Consider the following 18,455-nt stretch of genomic DNA (forward strand, 5'->3'; position numbering starts at 1 on the left):
GTCTAAGGCTTTTGATGCAATCGAGCTAAAATAAATGGGTTTAAACTAAACTAAATCTGGGTCATGCTTTTCCAAAAACTAGGTCACCTTGTCAAATCTAAGAAACACGATGTTATCACTCTATAGGCCACAATTATAACTCAATCTTGATGAAACTATATTGAAATGTTAATCTTGACAATATTAAGGCCTTGTTTGAATCAGGTGTCAAATCGAAGAAACACCTTGTTACCACTCTAGAGGCTACTTTTATCTTTAAAAAATCTTAGAGATAACATTTTAGAAGCCACATTTATGACTCAATGAATTGTCAGAATTGTTATTTAGAATCTGTCATGTTTGTGAAAAAATAGGTTACCAGTTCAAATGTTAGAAAACCAATATTTCCACTCCAAAAGCCACATTTATGACTTAATCTGAATGAAATTTGGTCAGAATGTTTATTTAAAAAATATCAGAGCCATGATTGAATCTGGGTCAAAACAGGCCATACACTATGATGCTAGGTCAAGTCTTTGCCAGTTTGTAAGTGTTGCCATTGTTCAAGTCTTCAATCAGTTTGTTTCTTTAGGTTGATGACTGCAGTGTAATCAATATCACGTTAAACATATCACAATAACAGGTTAAACATATCACAGTATCATGTTTAACATTCATACTTTGCTCACAGTCAGCTGTCACTTTGTTCTTACAGGGATTTTTGGTGGCTCTTCTACTGTCAGCTGTTGACTTTCTACCTGCTGGTCAGATAAGTGTGGTGTTTCCACTCAAGCTATCTTTTTTTAATACTCATAAACTATTTATCTCTATCATTTCAGCTGAAGTTAATGCAGATGTCACCAATTATTTTCACCATTTTGGGAATTGGGCTGGTGTCCTTTGGATTTGGAAAAAATTAACCTTTTTGACAAATAAAATCTTAGAAGTTAAGTATTTTAATATTATACTTACATAGGTTCAATTAACTGAGCTGGATAAGATGAACTAAATGTGTTTGTTCTCTAAATACAACTGTGTGTACTATTTCAGTTGAAGGTACTTCAAAAGTTGCTAGCGGAGGTGTTTTTAACCTGTGCATAAACCAATACAAACTCTGTGTACTTTTTCAGGGAAGGTTCTTCAAAAGTCGCAGGCGGAGGTGTTTGTAAACCTGTGCTTGGACCTGTACAAACTCTGTTTGCTATTTCAGTGAAGGTACATTAGAAGCCGCAGGGGGAGGTGTTTGTAAACCTGTGCAGGGACCAATACAAACTCTGTGTGCTATTTCAGTGAATATACTTTAGAAGTCGCAGGCAGAGGTTTTTTATAAACCTGTGCATGGACCTGTACAAACTCTGTGTACTATTTCAGTGAAGGTACATTAGAAGTTGCAGGCGGAGGTGTTTGTAAACCTGTGTATGGACCAATACAAACTGTGTGTACTATTTCAGCTGAAGGTACTTCAAAAGTCGCAGGCGGAGGTGTTTGTAAACCTGTGCATGGACCAATACAAACTCTTGTGTCCTATTTCAGCTGAAGGTACTACAAAAGTCGCAGGCGGAGGTGTTTGTAAACCTGTGCATGGACCAATACAAGCGGGAGCTGGACCTGAGTCTGAGGCACAGTGACCCCATTTACGACACACTGCAGCTAGTGATGGACCAAGACCATAAGGAGCACGAACACAAACTTAAAGTAGGTGCTCTCTTGTAGGCTGTTCATTTGAGTCGTGTTCTGAGAAAACTGGGCATAATGCATGTGCGTAAAGTGTCGGCCCAGATAAGCCTGTGAAGTCCGCAAAGGCTAATCAGGGACGACACTTTCCGCTTTTATGACATTTTTCGTTTAAATGAAGTCTCTTTTAAAAAAAATCCAATTTAGGTCGAAAGTGTCGTGCGTGCCTGCGTCGTCAATATTTGCCTTGTGAACACTCTAGAGGCCACATTTATTGTCCTATCTTCATGAAACTTTGTCAGAACATTTGTCGCAATGCTACCTCGACCGAGTTCGAAAGTGGGTCATGCTGGGTCAAAAACTAGGTCACTAGGTCAAAAAAAAGAAAAACCTTGTGAACACTGTAGAAGTCACATTTGATGCCCAATCTTCATGTTACTTTGTCAAAATGTTTGTCTTAATGACATGTTGGTTGAGTTCAAAAATGGTTTCGGTCCATTGAAAAACATGGCCACCAGGGGGCGGGGCAGTATTCCTAATATGGCTATAGAGAAACCTTGTGAACACTCTAGAAGTCACAGTTTTTGCCCAAACATCATGAAACTTGGTCAAAACATGGGTTTTATTGATATCTCGGATGAGTTCAAAAATGGTCCAGAGCGGTGAAAAAACATGGCCGCCAGGGGGCGGGGCAGTTTTCTCTATATGTATATAGTGAAAACATTTGAACACTCTAGAAGTCACATTTTTGGTCCAATCTTCATGAGATTTGGTCAGAACATTTGTTTTCAGGATACAACGGTTGAGTTTGAAAATGGTTCAGATCAGTAAAAAAACATGGCTGCCAGGGCATAATCATAATCATGAAATTTGGTCAAAACATTGGTTATGTGGATACCTCGGACGAGTTTGAAAATAGTCGTGAACATTTGAAAAACATGGCAATAATAACAGAGGATTATTATGTTGATGATTGGTTGGGGATGAAGTGCAACAAACGTATTTTTGCCATCTGAAAACCCTTTATTAAATAATCTCAATATTTTAAGTAGTAATATTGATTTCACAGAAAATTTCTTAAGGGAGAAACAACTGTATATAACAGTTTAGAGTCAGGCCCCAAATTCCTGTGCTGGCCACTTTCCACACATTTTGTTGCATGCAATTTAATGACTGCAGACCAATGAAATAGCCATTAGCCACAGCAGGTACCTCATTATCTCTGACAGTTGCTTGATGCCTAACGCCTTGTTTACAGCCCTTTGCAGTGAACAGCATGGAACAGCAATTGCTATACAGTGGTATCAATATAGAGATTAACACATAAATACATCTGTCTGGCATTTATTTTCGTATAAAAATCCGCATGCTGACTGCATAAAAAGAACAGATTACAACATTGAAGCAAGCTCTTAAAATAGCAAAATTATGTACTCATATATTTCTGACCAGTCTTTGTCCGTCGTATGTCCGTCCGTCCGTCTGTCCGTAAACATTTGCTCGTAAACACTCTAGAGGCCACATTTCTTGTCCCATCTTCATGAAACTTGGTCAAAAGCTTCGCCCCAATAAAATCTCGGCCGAGTTCGAAACTGGGTTGTGCCCAGTCAAAAACTAGGTCACTAGGTCAAAAAAAAGAAAAACCTTGTAAACACTGTAGAAGTCACACTTTATGTTCAATCTTCATGTAATTTTGTCAAAATGTTTGTCTTAATGATATCTTGATTGAGTTCAAAAGTGGTTCCTGTGTGTTGAAAAACATGGCCGCCAGTGGGCGGGGCAGTTTTCCTTATTTGGCATTAGAGAAACCTTGTAAACACTCTAGAAGTCACAATTTTTGCCCAATCATCATGAAAGTTGGTCAAAACATTGGTTCAATTGATGTCTCGGACGAGTTCGAAAATGGTCGAGATCGGTGAAAAAACATGGCCGCTAGTGGGCTGCGCATTTTTCTCTATATGTATATAGTGGCAGTTTTCCCTATTTGGCTATAGAGAAACCTTGTAAACACTCTAGAAGTCACAATTTTTGCCCAATCATCATGAAATTTGGTCAAAACATTGGTTTTATTGATATCTTGGATGAGTTTGAAAATGGTCGGGATTGGTGAAAAAAACATGGCTGCCAGTGGGCGGGGCATTTACATTTTTGTCACACTTTTGGCCCAATTTTCAGGAAATTTGGTCAGAACATTTGTTTCCTTGATACAAGAGTTGAGTTCAAAAAATGGTTCCGGTCAGTTGAATAACATGGCTGCTGGGAGGGGGGCAGTTTTCTCATTATGCTCCCCCCCCCTTTCGAAGAAGAGAGGGTATATTGTTTTGCTCATGTTGGTCTGTCCGTCCACCAGATGGTTTCAGGATGATAACTCAAGAGCGCTAATGCCAAGGTTCATGAAACTTCATAGGTACATTGATCATGACTCGCAGATGACTCCTATTGATTTTAAGATCACTAGGTCAAAGGTCAAGGTCACCATGACCCTAAATAGTAAAATGGTTTCCGGATGATAACTCAAGAACACTTAGGCCTAGGATCATGAAACTTCATAGATACATTGATCTGACTCGCAGATGACCCCTATTGATTTTCAGGTCACTAGGTCAAAGGTCAAGGTCACGGTGACCCAAAGCAGTAAAATGGTTTCCAGATTATAACTCAAGAACGCTTATGCCTAGGATCATGAAACTTCATAGCAACATTGATCATGACTCGCAGATAACCCTTATTGATTTTCAGGTCACTAGGTCAAAGGTCAAGGTCACGATGACCCAAAATAGTGAAATGGTGTCCGGATGATAACTCAAGAACGCTTAGGCCTAGGATCATGAAACTTCATAGGTACATTGATCATAACTCGAGATGACCCCTATTGATTTTCAGGTCACTAGGTCAAAGGTCAAGGTCACGATGACCCAAAATAGTAAAATGGTTTCCGGATGATAACTCAAGAACGCTTAGGCCTAGGATCATGAAACTTCATAGGTACATTGATCATGACTCGCAGATGACCCCTATTGATTTTCAGGTCACTAGGTCAAAGGTCAAGGTCACGGTGACCCAAAGCAGTAAAATGGTTTCCGGATGATAACTCAAGAACGCTTATGCCTAGGATCATGAAACTTCATAGCTAAATTAATCATGACTCGCAGATAACCCTTATTGGTTTTCAGGTCACTAGGTCAAAGGTCAAGGTCACGATGACCCGAAATAGTAAAATGGTTTCCGGATGATAACTCAAGAACGCTTAGGCCTAGGATCATGAAACTTCATAGGTACATTGATCATAACTCGAGAGGACCCCTATTGATTTTCAGGTCACTAGGTCAAAGGTCAAGGTCACGATGACCCAAAATAGTAAAATGGTTTCCGGATGATAACTCAAGAACGCTTAGGCCTAGGATCATGAAACTTCATAGGTACATTGATCATGACTCGTAGATGACCCCTATTGATTATCAGGTCACTAGGTCAAAGGTTAAGGTCACAGTGACCCCCCCAAAAAAAAGGTGTCCAGATGATAAGTCAAGAGCGCTTATGCCTAGGATCATGAAACTTCATAGGTACATTGATCATGACTCGAAGATGAACCCTATTGATTTTCAGGTCACTAGGTGAAAGGTCAAGGTAGGGGTGACCCGAAATAGTAAAATGGTTTCGGGATGATAACTCAAGAACGCTTATGCCTAGGATCATGAAACTTCTTAGGTACAATGATCATGTCTTGCAGATGACCCCTATTGATTTTCAGGTCACTTGGTCAAAGGTCAAGGTCATGGTGACCTGAAATAGAAAAATGGTTTCTGTATGATAACTCAAGAACGCTTATGCCTAGGTTCATGAAACTTCATAGGTATATTGATCATGACTCCCAGATGACCCCTATTGATTATCAGGTCAAAGGTCAATGTCACAGTGCCAAATTACGTATTCACACAATGGCTGTCAAGGTCACAGTGACTCAACTAACAAAAATGGTTTCTGGATGCCTCAAGAATGCTTACGCCTAGGATCATGAAACTTCATAGGTATATTGATCATGACTTGCAGATGAAATAATGATGAAACTTGTCCAGGATGTTTGTCTGGACAATATCTAGGTCAAGTTTGACATTTGGTAAAGATTGAATGAACCGACTCCTCTCAGGTGAGCAAACTAGGGCCATCTTGGCCCTCTTGTCTTAGCTTTAAGTACAGTGATGCCTGATTGAACTTACTCAATATGGCTATTATTTAAATTATAACTATCACAAAGTCCCAGTGTAGATTATGAATATCAAGAAGAAAAGGTAAAGATATGTACGTAAAAATATCCTTTACAGCTTAGGCAACAACTTTTGTCAAAATTCTATTATATTGATCAATAAAAAATAGATTGAAATATTCTCCAACTTTACTGTTGAACATTAATTGACAAAAAACTATCGTGTCTACATGTACACATATCATATCACAGATATACTTTGTTCAAGAATTAAAGAGATAGAGAAAATGTACTTAAAACCAACTATTTGCGATACTTATGATATTAAATGCAGCTTGTATTTGAGAATAAATTTCACAATTAAAATGCATTTTAGTTTTGCATTGGTTGTAAATAAAGAGTAGAAGCGTAGAGGAATTGTTTACAAACAACACTTACAAATGTGAATAATTAACAAAAATTAACTCTTAAATGAAGTATGAAATTTCATTTTAAATCATAAATACAGTTTAATATACAAAAGTCATGTAGGCCTACATGGATGATATGTGAAATACAGTATTATGTGAAAGTCAGAAATACCATTATTTTAATTAATTTTATATACAGATGTACGTCATGTATGATATGTGAAATGCAGTATTACTTGAAAATCAGAGTATCATTGTTCTAAATGACTTTGAATGGAAAAACAGTGAAAACGTATTTTAATAATAGAGCACACTAAGTCTGTACTACAGCCTGTCTGCTCAGCACTCGTCCTCTTTTGAAGATTTTACACTAAATAATCGAACTATAAAGCGCAAGTTAAGTATGTACGCCCGTCTGTATGAAGCACTTTTATTATTTTGAACTCCACCTTCCCAGAATAGTTTAGTTCCTTTGGGTCTCAGGTGTGCGCCTTAGGGCCCATGACCCTTTTGTTACGCATTTGTAGTCTGTTATAAAATTAAATTTATTTTAATACCTTTATTTCTAGATTCAAGATTTAAAGCCTTCATTTCCTACAATTAGATACTGATGAGCAGCAAACAGCATAAAACCTGAACAGACTGCGAGTTACTCACAGGCTGTTCTGGTTTTATGCTGTTTGCCAATAGCCATTTTTACTTGGCTTCTGCGTTGGAAAGGGTTAAAATGGTCTTCCTAAAGTATGTGGAATAAGTTGTATCGTCTCTTCATGATTAAGTATTGATGCCCACAATATATGACCAATGTATTCCAGGCTATTCATGACCATGAAGTTAAGGAACTCACTAAACAAATGGATGCCAGAACAAAAGAGGAGATGAAACAACTACAGAAAAAATCAAAAGACAAACAGGCAGTTAGCAGGTATGTTTACTTTGAACATTGTGCTTGTTGTTTTTGTTGTAATATTTAGGTCTGCTTGAATCTTTATTTACGAATACAATTCATATGCATTTGTTTCTTAACACAAATTTGAAAATGGAGGAAATTAATCGTGTTTCTTGTTTTTCTGTTTGTTTCAATTTGTTGTAAAGGAAGAATCTATTGTTGGCAATAGCTGTAGAACACATTCTGGTTAAATGTGAAATCAAAATTAATTCTCATTAAATTATAAAAATAATATCATTTCATCATAAATTTACTTAAATTTATTCTGGAATTGGTGTCATAGATATCAATTTTGATAATAATTTAACAAATGTCAACATTAAATATTCATTTTTGATGTATAGAGCATTGAAAGTTGTTTCACCTAATCACACTATTTAATTGAATTTATAAATGAATGTTTCAATCAATGACAATATTTCATCTAATTTGTTAGTGGGTGTTTCAGTAAATAACACAAATTTATGGAAATCATAATATGGTGATTCATTTAATGACTATCTCATTGAACTCATAAGTGGATGCTTCTATTCAGATTAAAACGAGAAAACCAGAAAAGGCACATTGACACTGTAGTGGCTGAGAGGCAAAAGGTATGGTTGATTTTGTAATAGATGCTTTCTCAAAATTGTTCTAACGAATCATTAACCTTTTACAACTTAGATACGTGTTTTTACTCATTTGTAGTCCCTTAGGAAGTTAAATTTAATTAAAGACCTTTCTTACTAGATTCAAATTTTAAAGGCTTCATTTCTAACCCTAAGATACTGACGAGCAGCAAACAGCATAAAACCTGAACACACTGCGAGTTACTCGCAGGCTGTTCTGGTTTTATACTGTTTGCACATAGCCATTTTTACTTCACTTGGGAAATGGTTAAACTGCTCATTCTCTTTGGTACTTCATTATCATATTCTAAGCCTCACCTGGTATATTACTAAAGAATAATGCCATAACCTGTTATTTTCTATTTATCTTACTTGTTTGAGTCTCTATCAGGGAAAACAGGGCTTAATGCTTGTGTATAAAGTGTCATCTCAGATAAGCCTATGCAGGCAGCACAGGCTAATCAGGGATGACATTTTCCACCTTAACTTGATTTTTCACTAAGAAGAAAGGTCTTTAATTAAGTAATACCTTTAAAGTGAAAAGTGTTGGCCCTGATAAGACTGTGCAGACTGCATAGACTAATCTGGTACAAAACTTTCCACTTATGCATTAAGCGACCTTTTCTTAGAGAAAGGCTAATATGTTTTATAATGAACAATATAGCATAAAATAACTATATGTTCAGCTTAAGGAGATGTTAGACAACCGTCTAGACGATCTGAGAAAGAAACAGGAAGACATTAAGGACCAGCTGGTGTTTGATAAAGCAGAGGTACAGTCTTGTACACTAGATGTTTTTATATGAATCGCGTTCTGAGAAAACTGGGCATAATGCTTGTGCGTAAAGTGTCTTCCCAGATAAGCCTGTGCAGTCCACACAGGCTAATCAGGGACGACACTTCCGCTTTTATGGTATTTTTAGTTTCAAGGAAGTCCCTCCTTACCGAAAATCAAGTTTAAGCGGAAAGGGTCGTCCCTGATAAGCCTGTGCGGACTGCACAGGCTTATCTGGGATGACACTTTATGCACATGCATTAAGCCCATTTTTCTCAGAACAAGGCTTATATGAGTAAATGTGTTGTATAACAATCTTTGTTTAGAACATCAATTTAAAATCGTGAGAATTAATAAGTTTTGTTTTCAATGGATACTGTGATTTTTTCATAGTGATGTTATTACCGCTAAGCTTCGACACTTTTGTAAGGATTGGTTATTCTTTCAACAACCATTCTCCCATTACCTTGGATTCAATTAGAGCACTTATCAATACTTATCAATCAGAATGTGCCCTTATTACTGGTGATCATTGCGATTTCACTGGAAAAAGTGGTACCTTGTACTGGGAAAACTGGGTTAAATGCATTTGCAAAAAATGACTTCCCATATAAGCCTGTGTAGTTTGCACAGATTATTTTAGCAAATTTACGTCACTGGGATCAATGACCCTAACATACAAGTTTTGCTCATCAGAGACCACACTTTCTGCCTAAACTATACTTTCGCTATTGAACAAAAATTACCTTAAAAGCAAAGTTTTGTCCCTAATAAGCCAGTGCAGACTACACAGGCTAACCTGGGATGCCACTTTCTGCAAATGCATTCAGCCAGGTTTTCCCAAACCGAGGCTCAAATAAACAATATAACACAGTTTAAGGCTATTTACTTTCAGATGGAGAAAAAACTAGTTGATGAGTTCAATCAGAAATGTGCGCGTCTGAAGGAGCAACACCGCCACCTACTAGAGCTTGACCTGACAATGCCAAGGTCACGTGACCCCATGGACCCTGACCTCTCCCCCTTGAATGGGGGCAGCGAGCATGTGATCAAGACCCACTTATAGCATGCACAATTTATGCAGCACAGGGAGCATAACTGATAGAAACTGTACTCTCTCTCGCATAAATGTGAAGGTTTTTTTTTCAGTTTGCTGGGGTTTGGAACATTTTTAGAACATGCCTGTGCAAATACCTTATTACTTTTCTGCCAACAAATTTGTTTGAAAATTGTCCTAAGACTTGATTAAAAAAAATCTTCTCTTATGTATGCTGATGAGCTTAGTTAAAGAATATTTTAAAGTTCAGTTATAAATGTTGACAATGTGTTGGTGAGTACATACTCAGCTGTGTTTTTCACTTCATGTTCGCAAAATTCTTGTGCTCTTCTTGACTTGGGAATCAATTTTAAGAGAACTTTCTTGATCTCCTGCTACAAAGTTGTTGTTATAAATTGTCTGTTGTTGGCCATTAAATATTTTTAATTTAATTTGAAATCTTATTTTTAGCTCACCTGAGCACAACATGCTCAGTTGTGCTCATCGTGAGCTTTTGGGATCGCCTTTTGTCCGTTGTTCGTCGTGCATGCATCGTGCGTGCATGCGTCGTCAACATTTTACCTTGTGAACACTCTAGAGGCCACATTTCTTATCCGATCTTCATGAAACTTGGTCAGAACATTTGTCCAGATGATACCTCGACTGAGTTCGAAACTGGGTCATGCTGGGTCAAAAACTAGGCCACTAGGACAAAAAATAGAAAAACCTTGTGAACACTGTAGAAGTCACATTTGATGCCCAATCTTCATGTAAATTTTGCCAAAATGTTTGTCTTAATGATATGTTGGTTGAGTTCAAAAATTGTTCCGGTCCGTTGAAAAACATGTCCACCAGGGGGCGGGGCAGTATTTCTTATATGGCTAATTAGAAACCTTGTGAACACTCTAGAAGTCACAGTTTTTGCCCAATCATCATGAAACTTGGTTAAAACATTGGTTTTATTGATATCTCGAATGAGTTCGAAAATGGTCCAGATCGGTGAAAAAACATGGCCGCCAGGGGGCGGGGCAGTTTTCTCTATATGTATATAGTGAAGACATTTGAACACTCTAGAAGTCACATTTTTGGTCCAATCTTCATGAAATTTGGTCAGAACATTTGTTTCCTGGATACGACGGTTTAGTTTGAAAATGGTTCAGATCGGTAAAAAAACATGGCTGCCAGGGGGAGGGGGGTCTTTTTCCTTATATTTATATAGTAAAAAAGCTTGTGAACACTCTAGGAGTCACATTTTTTGCCTAATCATTATGAAATTTTGTCAAAACATTGGTTATGTGGAGGATACCTCGGACGAGTTTGAAAATACATGTAGTCGTGAACATTTGAAAAACATGGCCATAATAACAGAGGATTGTTATGTTGATGATTGGTTGGGGATGAAGTGCAACAAACGTATTTTTGCCATCTGAAAACCCTTTATTAAATAATCTCAATATTTTAAGTAGTAATATTGATTTCACAGAATTTTACTTAGGGGAGAAACAACTGTATATAACAGTTTAGAGTCAGGCCCCAAATTCCTGTGCTGGCCACTTTTCACACATTTTGTTGCATGTAATTTAATGACCACAGGCCAATGAAATAACCATTAGCCACAACAGGTACCTCATTATCTCTGACAGTTGCTTGATGCCTTACCCCTTGTTTACAGCCCTTTGCAGTGAACAGCATGGAACAGCAATTGCTATGCAGTGGTATCAATATAGAGATAAACACATAAATACATCTGTCTAGCATTTATTTTCGTATAAAAATCAGCATGCTGACTGCATAAAAAGAACAGATTACAACATTGAAGCAAGCTCTTGAAATAGCAAAATTATGTACTTATATATTTCCAAGAAAGGTTTAAACAATATATATAAATTTAATGGGCGTGATATTTCATATTTCTTAGCTTTAAGTACAGTGATGCCTGATTGAACTTACTCAATATGGCTATTATTTAACTTATAACTATCACAAAGTCCCAGTGTATATTATTAATATCAAGAAGAAAAAGTAAAGATATGTACGTAATAATATCCTTTACAGCTTAGGCAACAACTGTTGTCAAAATTCAATTATATTGTTCAATAAAAAATAGATTGAAATATTCTCCAACTTTACTGTTGAACATTTATTGACAAAAAACTATCGTGTCTACATGTACACATATCATTTCACAGATATACTTTGTTCAAGAATTAAAGAGATATAGAAAATGTACTTAAAACCAACTATTTGCGATACTTATGATATTAAATGCAGCTTGTATTTGAGAATAAATTTCACAATTTAAGTGCATTTTAGTTTTGCATTGGTTGTAAATAAAGAGTAGAAGCGTAGAGGAATTGTTTACAAACACCACTTAAATAATATGTAAATAATTAACAAATATTAACTCTTAAATGAAGTATGAAATTTCATTTTAAATCATAAATACAGATTGATATACAAAAGTCATGTAGGCCTACATGTATGATATGTGAAATACAGTATTATGTGAAAGTCAGAAATACAATTATTCTAATTAATTTTATATACAGACGTACGTCATGTATGATATGTGAAATGCAGTATTACTTGAAAATCATAGTATCATAGTTCTAAATAACTTTGAATGGAAAAACAGTGAAAACGTTTTTTAATAATAGAGCACACTAAGTCTGTACTACCGCCTGTCTGCTCAGCACTTGTCCTCTTTTGAAGATTTTACACTAAATAATCGAACTATAAAGCGCAAGTTAAGTATGTATGCTCGTCTGTATGAAGTACTTTTATTTCCACCTTCCCAGAATAGTTTAGTTCCTTTGGGTCTCAGGTGAGCGCCTTAGGGCCCATGGCCCTCTTGTTTCTCATTTTTGAAGCATTTGATCTCTTTGGATGCCAAGAATTCAAGCAATATTATCAACACACAGCACCCAATTATGCAACATAATTTCAATAACAGTTTGGTAATAGAATAATAGGAATGGACAGATAAAATCAAACAGTGTTTGCAATACTTTGTTTACAGAAGCCAGAATTCCGTGTTTCATGCTTTACAATATGCTTGTATTTCTAACGATCATATTTAACCGAGTTAAATATGGTTCAAAGAATAAATATGAGGGTCAGTGTTTTCATTTGAATATCATATTATTTATTGACTATTAAAATTCTTGTAACAGTTCAACAATAACCACTATCCTTTGTTCAGTCTTTTAGATTATCCAATTAGAATGACTGGAACATATAGTAACTCAAGCTGTTTATGGCACTTGCAGATTAATTATTTCAACAGTCAGTTTTAATTGTCTACAAATTTCAATTGATTACTAGTTATGTGACAGTCTATTTCTTGTGACCAAATTTGTCACTCAAATTGTCTTTCATGGAGCCAGTACATGTATTTCTATGTGTTTCAGTTTGTAAGTGAAAAATCATTCTTTACACTGTTTAGTTATGTCAGTAAATTTCATGTTTGCACTGCTATTTTTAAGATGATGCAATTATTTGATGATAATTTGACTGCTTCAAATCGCAATATGTCTTGTTTACCAAAAGCTTCATGCAAATCTGAGTGGAATCTCTCCTTGCATTCTGGTTTAGTAGTGCTGCCCGTGTAGGGTGCATATAGGTCATAACTGAGGTTAATTTCCACAGTGTTACATTCCAATATATGTGTTATGCTTTGTCTTGTCTTTAATTCCCCTTGAATGTTGAACCGGTACCAGTGGAGGCTTTCGGTGCATAATTAGATGTGAACATTTTTTTAGTTTGACTGTTAGGAATCATTGTGTGTATGATTGCTTTGTATTTAAACAGCTGTCCCCAAATGAAAATTGTAAATGATCTTTATATCCAATTTCGCCATTTCCTGTATATGTTACAATATGTATTTTTATCTTGAGTTATACTTATTGAGGAACAGGCTTCTGTGTTATGAATTAGGATTTCATGCGGTCAATGTTTTCTTAATTTTATGGAGTGATATCCCGGAATCTGTCATGAGAGATAAATGATCATATAGATTCTGTCATAAATATCTCATGTTTAAACCTTTTTCATCTCATTCATTAATGATTTAATTACAGGACCATTTTGTAGATGCATCTTTACGGTTCAGTAGTGATCCATTTTATTGAAATGTTTGATGCGTATAGCTCTTTTCGATATGTGTTATTTATATGTAGATGTAGTTCTGTAGGTGTCTATTGATGTACACATTTGTGGTGCTGTAAACATGTGTGTCATGGTAAGTGTAGTGCTTCAAAATCATTTAACGCACATGCACAAGTGTTTTAGCCCTCCAAAGATGCATGTTGGTCAGATAACTTGAAATTATTGAGATATTTTCGAGGGTTCAGTGCAAAACTGTTGTAGCTGCTTATTATTTCTATAACAGGTACTATAGTTTTGAGTTTGAGCCTCAATGTGCACAGTCATGTATATACACAAATGTTTATACAAAAATTACAAGCTTTCCTTTATCGACAAATGTATTGTTAATTGGTTTTACACACGTTTATTCGACTGATCAATGATTTTGGATAAAAATCGCAGGCATGCTGACTTGATCTATGAAATGAGCTCTTTGGTCTTTATGCAAATAAGTCAGGGATTGTGGTTTCAAAACATAAACAGTCAGTATGTCACTCGGATTATGTTTAATTGTGGTGCATTTTAATATCCATTTCCTTGTTATGTATGTTTGTTTTTATTAATGATTTTATTAATGGTTATAATAAATTCTATGTTATGATTTCATATTTTTTGTGATCTTGTTGATTAAATAATTGTTTTTGTTGAGTTGATATAAAATACATTGGTATAAGGGTGCAATTACATTGTGAAAGCTCACCACAATCTATCTCATTATTACATATATGTCCAGGTAACTTTTATATGGAGTCATACAAATTAAGTTATATCAAGATATATTATAGCCTCATCAAGTCCTATGGCATAAGGGTTTGTCATGCAACAAACATTTACAATGATTGTTTTTTGATGCATGAAATAAATTGTAAAGCATTTTCAATAATACCTTGGGCAATGGTTTGGTGGTTTTGTTGTACTTTTTAATAAAAAAAATAAGTACGCATGCCATAAATTATTTTATATGTTATGTCTGTTCTCCTATTTTAAGTAAGGATTCATGTAAAAATGTGATTTTTATAGCTCACATCTTGTCTTTAGCTAATCTATTCAAATATTTTAAATAGATAATAACATGTTTTTTTGTAAACCCTATTTTCCATATTATTTATTAAATGGTTTTAATATCCTAGTATACCAATATAGTTTTGGTGGGTCTGGCAAAGATTGCATACCCATTCTGTAAGGAACATAAAACATTAATCATATCTGTACATTTCTTCATACTCAAATTGTGCAAGAAAGATATAGTGTCTAAGCTGCTGCGCTATAAACAATAACATATTTTTTCTCTAAAAAAAAGCTTCTTTTTTTGTCTCACAGTAATGAGTATGTAAATTGTCTGTCAAGTGCATGTGTATGTCTATCAAAAAACTCATAATATATGGTGATATGGGAAAATGGGCCTTAATGCATATAACTAAAGTTTCGTCCCAATCCGCATAGGCTAATCAGGATAATCTGGGACGACACTTTATGCTAATGCATTAAGCCCAGTTTTTCCTGAATTAGGCACATATGTTGACTTAGTTACTTGTATCCAATAAAACGATCATGAAACTGAATTCAAAATGTGTTCCCTTTTCCTGAGTGCTATTAGAGTTAACCATGAAAATTAAGTCTGATTATTGTGTCTTACAAACATTATTGTGCAAACATTTACTAAGTACATGTAAGAAATGACTCAAAACAGAAACAGAATATTTGACAATTTACACGTTAGTATTGACCGTATATGCACAACTGAAGTGTGTATGTATATTTTATTTTTCCATGTGATGTATTTAGTTCTATTTCACCAGATTATTTTATAGGTTTTGATTTTGTTTAGCTCAAAAGTAAGTTATAGAAGCGCTTTTAAGGGACTTTTTTTTCATTTAAATGTTAAAGATAAGGTTAAAATTTTGTAGTGAAGTGCGGATAAAAAAAATCAGAAGTTTATCAATCATACTCATGCATGTTCTTATCTTTGTTTGCAAAAGCATATATCTGTAAACATTGATATTGCTACAGAAAGACATCGCTTTGGGGAAATGCAATATAAAACATTATTTTATACGTATTTATATCCGCCATCAACTCTTTTTGTTCACATAATATACCACATTTCTGTCTAGCGGTTTCACCACGTTTGAAACTTTAAGTAGGAACGCTGTTTTTAGAGGTCTGACTGTAATTTGGGACCTGATGTTATTTTTTTTACAAATTGTAATTAATTTATTGGATATGATGCAGAGATGTTCCTGTTTAACGTTTCTGCTTTGGAGACTTTGTTATATTTGTGATATATTGTACATATAGTAGGAATACATATAAATAATGAAAACAATGCTCTATGTTTGTGACCAATTTTGTTAATTATGTACCTTTATTGTTGATTTGGTTATATCTGTCCGCTGTGGTATGTTCGTTCATTGATAATCCCCCGACGCAAATCAGTAGAGGGATTATGGGAATGCCATTGCCCAGGGGGATTATGTGAATGCCATTGCCCAGGGTATGGGAATGCCCTTGCCCCAGATGTATTGTGGGAATGCCCTTGTCATTCATCAGTCCATAACACTTTTATGTCTTCTCCATATTATCTTTTTTAGGGATTTTCATGAAATGTAAAGGGCATTTAGAGAATTTGCAGAAGGCATAAGTCAGTAATGATTTCAAGATTAAGGTCATACATCAATGTCAAAAGATGGAGACTTTTGTCCTTGTCTGGTCCATATCTCCTATTCGCATGAAAGGATTTTCATGAAACATTGTTTAAATGTTTAAATTAGATGAAACTTTGGGCAGAAAGCATCAGTCAGTCATGCCTGCTTAAGCTGGAGGTCATTCTCCAAAGTAAAAAGTTAAAGCCTGTTATACTTGTCTGGTCCATATTCCCAAACTTGACCACAACTTTAAGGTCATTGTGGCCGATGTACAGAAGGCCTGTGTCAGTCGCGCTTGTTTAAAATCAAGATCACCACTTCAAGGTTAACAAAATCTTGAGGATGGAGGTATATAGCTCTCACCACTTCAAGGTTAACAAAATCTTGGGGATGGAGGTATATATCTCTCTTGGACTGCCTTGTTCAAAATTGTAACAACATTTTATGCTTAAATTTGTTTAGAGAACAAAATGTATTTTCCAAAGAGAAGCACCATTCTTTGCTGGGTATTTTCACATGTGTTCACTTTGAAGTATATTTAATGAGGGTTTAAAAAATGTTTATGTTTAAAATTCCATGTATGCAACATTGGTGTTTGCTTAAAGGTAAATGTCACATATGTGAAATAGGTTTTATGTGAAGCAAGCGTTACAAATGACAGGTCAATAACTGCTTTATTGTATTTTAACATTATGTGTGACAAACAACAATGATTTTTATATCCAGTGAAATACATAGGGGTCATGCGTGTCCTTTGGATACATTCCTAGTTTGAGAAATGTGAAAAAGCCTTGTAGTTGTGAAGATGGTTTAGTGATCAGGCTTATTGCATCTATATCTCCATTAAATGATTTTAGAAAACTTGTTTTTGTTTGATATACAGTTATCTGATATCATAATCAGAATTATTTATAGTATTCTCTTTCTTTTTCGCATATATAACTTGGTGTTGGCTTTTCTTAAACATGTACTAGAGTAGGTTTGTAAACACACTGTAACAAAATGCAAGGGATCTATTAAGGGGTTGTATTTAAGAAACATCTCACAATATTTCCAGAACATGACCCCATGTGTCCTTTCCGATTGGGTGCTTGTGATTAGGACATTGCCATTTGTATGAATACTTGTTCTTGATTACTGTTAATTATTCTTCATGTGTAGCATGTACCAACTGCATAAATACAAGTGTTTGTAAAAATATAACTGTGTGTTATGTTTTTATGGGTCATCAATAGAAATCAGTCCTGGGCCAGTTCCATGAATTAATTTGCTGATAAGTTAAAAGAGTGGACAGAACTAATATTTTGTATGTACATAAAATGTGACAAGTTCCAACATTGCAAGACAAAAAGAAGAAACTGTGTCTACTGATAACATGGAATGATTTGCAAAGTACCCATACTAACAAATGCGGATGATTATGATAATTTGTGTGATGCAAACCCACTTAAAAATACCAATAATATCTCCCCCCCTCCCTCCCTCCCTCCCTCCTCCCCTCTGTCTCTGTCTCTCTCTCTGTCTCTCTCTCTGTCTCTCTCTGTCTCTCTCTCTCTCTCTCTCTCTCTCTCTCTCTCTCTCTCTCTCTCTCTCTCTCTCTCTCTCTCTCTCTCTCTCTCTCTCTCTCTCTCTCTCTCTCTCTCTCTCTCTTCTCTCTCTCAACTCTCATCTCTCTCTCTCTCTCTCTCTGTCTGTCTGTCTGTCTGTGTGTGTGCGCGCGTATGCATGCATGCATGCATGTATGTATGTATGATACACATCCCACTTTACTTTAAAATATGCAAGTATCAATCAGAAAATTCCAATTAATAAATTTCAAAGTACATTACAACTCGACAATAAGTGGCATGTGTCCGTTGTGTCAAATGCCGTAAACATGTTGGATACTTTATTTCCATGATTTTGTAAGATGAATCGCTGTTACTTGTGTGTAATAACATCACAGCTATCAAACATTGTATTTATTACAAACAATTTTCCGATGGAAAAACAAAAACAATTTAAAGTCAACAACATAGAAAATATTTAT

General features: G+C 35.4%; 1 protein-coding gene across 5 annotated transcripts in view; it reads left to right on the forward strand.

Moving 5' to 3' along the window:
* LOC127873054 (1-phosphatidylinositol 4,5-bisphosphate phosphodiesterase beta-1-like) overlaps window positions 1–17,629 on the forward strand; it is a 167,791-nt gene extending 150,162 nt beyond the window's left edge. For all 5 annotated transcript variants that reach the window (XM_052416621.1, XM_052416622.1, XM_052416618.1 and 2 more), the window contains 5 exons: window positions 1,513–1,674; window positions 7,083–7,192; window positions 7,752–7,809; window positions 8,511–8,597; window positions 9,495–17,629. In XM_052416621.1, the coding sequence (XP_052272581.1) occupies window positions 1,513–1,674; window positions 7,083–7,192; window positions 7,752–7,809; window positions 8,511–8,597; window positions 9,495–9,665 (588 nt within the window). In that variant the 3' untranslated portion in view covers window positions 9,666–17,629. The remainder of the gene's footprint in view (window positions 1–1,512; window positions 1,675–7,082; window positions 7,193–7,751; window positions 7,810–8,510; window positions 8,598–9,494) is intronic.
* Window positions 17,630–18,455: the final 826 nt, after the last annotated feature.

The sequence above is a fragment of the Dreissena polymorpha genome, chromosome 3, assembly GCF_020536995.1.
Source record: "Dreissena polymorpha isolate Duluth1 chromosome 3, UMN_Dpol_1.0, whole genome shotgun sequence".
In the NCBI taxonomy this organism is placed as follows: Eukaryota; Metazoa; Mollusca; class Bivalvia; order Myida; family Dreissenidae; genus Dreissena; species Dreissena polymorpha.